The following is a 5,473-nucleotide window of genomic DNA, read 5'->3' as shown; positions in this document are numbered from 1 at the left end:
TATGTTGCTTGAGCAGTGACCTAGTTCCCAAACCCATTGCACCAGAGCTGGCTGAACTACTTTAGTAGCACCAAGAACTAGTGACCAACAGACCACAGTGGGGCCATTTCATTTTCACCCATTTCATTGTGCTTATCGATCAAGACGATTACTAGGAAGGATGTAATAGCAGAGAGAGAAGTAATCTAAACCCATGTCTTAGTATTTATACATCAAGACGATTAAAGATGCAATAACAGAAAGATAAATAATCTGAAAAATCTTACAAGATCTACTGTGCATCAGAAAACCCAAAATAGTCCATCAGTCGTACAAAAGAAATGTTCCACACTTGCACACTATAATGAGGACACGATGTTCCATCAGCCATGGAACGTCTTCAGAGGCAGCAGCTGGAAACGTCTGAAAATTGGGAGATGAAATAAAGAGCGAGAAAGTGCTCAATTTTCTCAACCGTTGAGTAATTTTCGGTTCCAGACCAGAGATTGACAATGGCAGAGGTGTCCTTGTCTAATGTCTTGTGACGTGGTGAGATTCTCTGCCCCCATGACCCACTTAAGGCCAAGGCTAGATTCTAATTTCTAAACAAGAATTGAACGCATAATAGATCTTCATGGATCTTCTGTGCCCCCATCAACAGCTAGCTATTGCTAATTTGCTATCCATCCAAAACGGACGAAGATGATGCAATGAGGCCGAGCGGTTGTGTGATTGCAATCATCCCAAGTTTCCAACCGCCCGGCCACCAAAAGATGCCAAACTTTGGAAAGCAGCCAAGCACTCAAAAGAATGGTAGGTCCCAACTACCCCTACCTAGGCTTTAATGGGCGCGGGGCGTCCCTCCATCAGATCAGAGAGCAAGCCATAAGCCATGGGCCTGCCTAAATTTACGCAGACAATTTCCATGCGTGCATTGTTGATAATTCAGATTTACCCAGTCGTACAAACAGTAGTAACAGTACAGAAAAAAGAACCCATAAGCACATAAAATAAAACCAGTTGACCTGCCCATCCCCATCTGCATTCTGCAAAATTACTAGAAGAAAAAGAGAAGGTACAGTGTCTCATGTAAAAAACAATTTATCTAGAAGGGTCCTATCATACTCATGAACACTCAAATCAATGGCTGCTTGAGAATTCAATAGCCTTTCTAGGCTTCTACCACAGGTTAAAATCTGTCAAGAAGAGATGTGAAGAACCTCCTGCCGAAATAAGACCACTCAAATCCATCCAAATACTTACCTCGCCACTTTTTCACAACCAGTGAAAATTACAACGATAACAAGGAGCTTGGTGTTTCACTGTAAAAGGAATCACGCTGTTAAACTGATAGCAAGTGCAGTGTTTCAGAACGTCATAGGAAGCAATAATTGAAAAGTGCAAAGCAGAGATGCTGATGAAGTAAAGGACAAAGCATCAAGAGGGGAAAATGGGCCATATTTATTTCTCAGTCCTTGAGTTCCATCAGTACCAGTATAGACAAAAGGAGAAAATAAAAAGAAAAAACAGGGCAATAAAGAAAAAAGAAACAAATTCCGGTGATTCCCTATTATGACCCCCTTTGCGCAAACCTATCTGATTGAACCTAATTCTACCTTTCTTTCTCTTCCCCTTCTCAAATGATCTGTTAGACAAAGGACTTTGGATTTATATTTGACTGAGGTATAACTCATCAGCTCTGCTATGGTACAGACCATTAGACTACACATCTTTGGCAGCTCTTGTTTTCTTTGTTTTGAATCATTTTTCTTTTTTCTTTTTTTTTGTTTACAACAGAGAATAGAGAGTGGTGAAAAATGGATTGGAACCGCAACCCTTAAAACTACCACCACCATCACCCCTGCCACCCTCTTCAAAATCCTCTCCTTGGCACGAGATCAATCAAGAAGTTACAGGACAAGAAACCCTAATGGAACATCAGGCACCACCTATGGATCCACTTTCACCCATTCATAACGTCCAGGGAGGGGCATATCGTTAACAGGATCAAAGTTGTACCTGCAAAAATCCCACATGGGCAGAAGACATAAGTAACCAGTCATGAAAGAAGTAAGTCCTTCCTTTTGGTGTCTAAATCATGAGGTGAGGAAAAAGATATCAGAATATTAAGTTTAAGATATATATGGTATACTTCTCAGTGAAAAGTCTCTGTTGTAGTTGCTCTGCACCAGCAAAGAACTCCTCCATCTCAATCGTTGTTGGGATGTTTCTTTCCGCTGCGTTTTGTGATCTCCGATTGGTCACAGTTGAATTGATAGGCCTGGTAGTAGAGCCAGGCGTCCCGATGGTGTCAGAGTCCCTTATCAAACTACAAGGCGTGGTTTCCCTGTTGTTCCTACATATAAGTAATTAAGGATGAAATTAACAGTTGGGAAAAGCTATGATAAAATCAACAATATCAGAAGACCATCAGAAATAAAGCTTATTAGTTTGACTAACAGTAGAATAACACATTTAGAAACCCCATCCTCTGGGCTGCATCAAGTAATAAAATGAAGCAGGAATACCACAAGTTTCATTACAGATTAATTTAAGAGATTATGATCTGCTAGTTTTGTCCATCAGTGACAGTCCCGGAGAAAAAGCAGCCATGAACATGATCCAGCTAGTACCATGGCCCTATGCACCTTGCACCATACTAGTATCTTGAATAAAGTAAACAGTTAATATTTCAACTCCAAGTACCAGATTCCTAGCAAGAAGGTTAAAGATATCAGAGAATGTATATCCACAAAGATTACAGAGTTATTTATTTAGTTTATAGGAAAGCATAACAGAACGGTCGGGAAATGATTACTGCCCCAGGCCCAGGTCATCAAACAGAACAAACAATTATCTTAAATAAAATTCATGCAAATTTTATCAAAGTAACCAAACCTTTGTTTTTATTTCTCTAAAATGATTTTGGGGAAAAACTCATTAAATCCGTTTCTCTGTATGGGAAAAAAAACAACTTTGCATATAAATAACCCTTAAACGTAGAAGTATATAGCAGGGTGTACCCCAAAGCCCAAGTCAGTATCAGAACCTATTCATTGAACAAACCCCTCACCAGAAACAGTAAAGATTAAATAAGTCATTTTACATAGTAACTAAGTTCCTCAAAATAAGCTAGAAGCTAGAAAGATAGAAAGGAAGAAAAAACAGAATAAGACATACAGAAAAGAAAAAAGAAATTTTAGGAGTATGTTTTAGATTTTTAGCAGTGCCCAAGTTCCAGAAACAAAGAGAAAATCAATATAAAAAAGTAAGTTCATTATAAAATTCTTTTATTAACTAAATTGATAAAATCTGTTTCAAAAACCTTGAGAGAAGGCTAATATTTCTTGGTACGCAAGAAGCGAGGGGAAAGAAAGAAAATAGATAAATAAATAAAAAAAAACTTAAGAGACGCATTAATGGCTAGTAAAAAAATACATGAAGAAAGAAACCCATCAAAAAAGCAAAACAAACAAAAAAAACAAAAAAAAATGATATAACTGTTTTTCACAGTCACAAGTTTCAGAAACAAACCGCGAAAAGAACTATTAAATTTTAAAATGAAATATCTTTCAGATGAAGAAGAAAAAAGAAAAAAAATATAAAAAAAAAGAAAGCAAACATGAAAACTTTCAGACAAGAAAAACCAAAATAAAGTGGGTTTGTTTTAAGCACCGAAACAACCAAAAAAAGAAATCTCCTTTTCAAGGTTAAGCCCACCTTCCACAAAAAACAAAGCAGCTTTAGAGCTCCTAGGTACCAAGAAAATTTAGAAAAGGTAGAAAAGAAACCACAAAAATTGAACGTTAGAGCAACAAAAATCTTTCAGAATCAGGGCAAATCAGAAAACAAATTCAAACAAATAAATAAATATACTTGGGTTTCTAAAACCAGCAAAAATTCACTTGGAAACAAAACAGAAACACCAGAATAATTGATTTCTAGAGCACCAGAAATGGGAGAAACCCTCGTCACAGCATCAGACTAAAAAAAAATGAACACTTATAAAAGTACACAAAACCTGTGACGAAGAGAGTATGAAGATATCTATGAGAGTGGAAAGAAACAGAAATACCAAAAAGAAGAAAGGGTAACGGAGATTTATCACCCACTGAAAACGAGCAAAACCCACCTTTCTCTTCCTTCGATCTCCAAAACATTCTCGCCAAATGAAGCTTCAATACCCACATCGTTGTTGTTCTCCGGCGCTCCCTCGTCCTCCTCGTACTCCAATTTGGTCACTTCCTCTGCCGACAAGCCCTCGTCCTTCTTCGAACAACTCAACGAGCCAGACCCAATAGACCCAGAATTCACAGAACCCAACCTCGAAATCGTTCGACCATTATGGTTTTGGCTAGGGTTTCCCTTGCAGCTCTCTTTGGATGCGCTCTGCTGCTTCTTGGAATCATTGCCACCAGCCACAAGTAGGGGAGGCTTCTCAAGCCTTCGGCTTCGGAGCTGTAAATAGGACGACCCAGAGTTCGATGTGGACGATGTCGGCATCGTCTTCTGGAGCCTCTGCAAAGCTAGGGTTCTGGCTCTGGTTCGAACCCCAAAGGAAGCCTGCGAGACTTCCATCACTGCAACTTCCCCTGTGATCTTAGCCTTCCTCATGTACTTCCCCATCTCTTCTTCTGCCTCACTAAGCTCTCATGGAACCTACTATACACGTTCAAGAGAGAGGAGGGAAAGGAGAATACAAATGGAAGAAGAGAGCAAGAAAGCTAAATGCACAGGTGGAAGAAAGAGAGAGAGAGAGAGAGAGAGAGATGGTTCGTTGTTGGTTAGATGGGATCGATTGGACAGAGTAAAAGAAATGGAGGTGGGGCTCCTATTTGTACCTGTAGAAGGGGAAAGGTAGGGTTGGAACTTGAGATTTGGCGGGATTAAGTTCTTTGTAGTTTGTATTTTCAGTTTCTCGTGATATTTTGACATGAGACCTGTTTCTCTGAATTTTAATTATGGAATCCTATTTTTCTAGGAATCAGTTGGGATTTTTCTTTTTTAGTTTTACAAAAATTAAAATTCCTTTTACCCAATGCCCTCCTCCCAAACAAATTATTTTATTTTTCTTTGTATTTCATTAATTTTGAATTCTTTTTCCATTAAGTAAATGATCATTTTACTTTTTCCATTAACTCTTGCTCTGTGGGTTGGGAGGAATGAGTGCCCATTGAATTCCTACCATTCCTTAATTTTGAGGTGACAAGTGTAGGTTGGTTTACTATTTTAGCTAGGCACTGTTCCCACAATTTTGCCAGGTTTCAATTGTGTTAGTTTCTATAAATTGTAATTTATTGCTCAGCATCAGTGTTAAGTTAATGCTCTTCTTGATCAAAATCCTTTTGGGTTCCTGTAAAATGAAGGAAAATTCATGGAAATTTCTATATTTTGCAAACAAGTGTTTGGTTGCATTTGTGATGGCCAGTGCTTTCAAAACCGGAACGTATCAGACGGTCGGACCAGAAAATCCAAGAATCAGTCACCTAATTGG

The 5,473-nt window shown here is 38.6% G+C and overlaps 1 protein-coding gene across 1 annotated transcript; it reads right to left on the bottom strand.

Moving 5' to 3' along the window:
- Window positions 1-1,419: 1,419 nt before the first annotated feature.
- On the bottom strand, window positions 1,420-5,245 carry LOC148865257 (cyclin-dependent kinase inhibitor 3-like). Its single transcript, XM_088979215.1, has 3 exons — window positions 4,112-5,245; window positions 2,132-2,335; window positions 1,420-1,998 (listed from the first exon to the last, which is right to left on the bottom strand). The coding sequence occupies exons 1-3, from the start codon at window positions 4,603-4,605 to the stop codon at window positions 1,929-1,931; spliced, it is 768 nt and encodes a 255-aa protein (XP_088835341.1). The 5' UTR covers window positions 4,606-5,245; the 3' UTR covers window positions 1,420-1,928.
- Between the last annotated feature and the right edge of the window lie 228 nt (window positions 5,246-5,473).

The sequence above is a fragment of the Nelumbo lutea genome, chromosome 3, assembly GCF_056320005.1.
Source record: "Nelumbo lutea isolate HS-2025 chromosome 3, American lotus-T2T, whole genome shotgun sequence".
Taxonomy (NCBI): domain Eukaryota; kingdom Viridiplantae; phylum Streptophyta; class Magnoliopsida; order Proteales; family Nelumbonaceae; genus Nelumbo; species Nelumbo lutea.
Note: the sequence above shows the minus strand (reverse complement) of the source record. Positions and strands in the feature narration are given on the sequence as shown.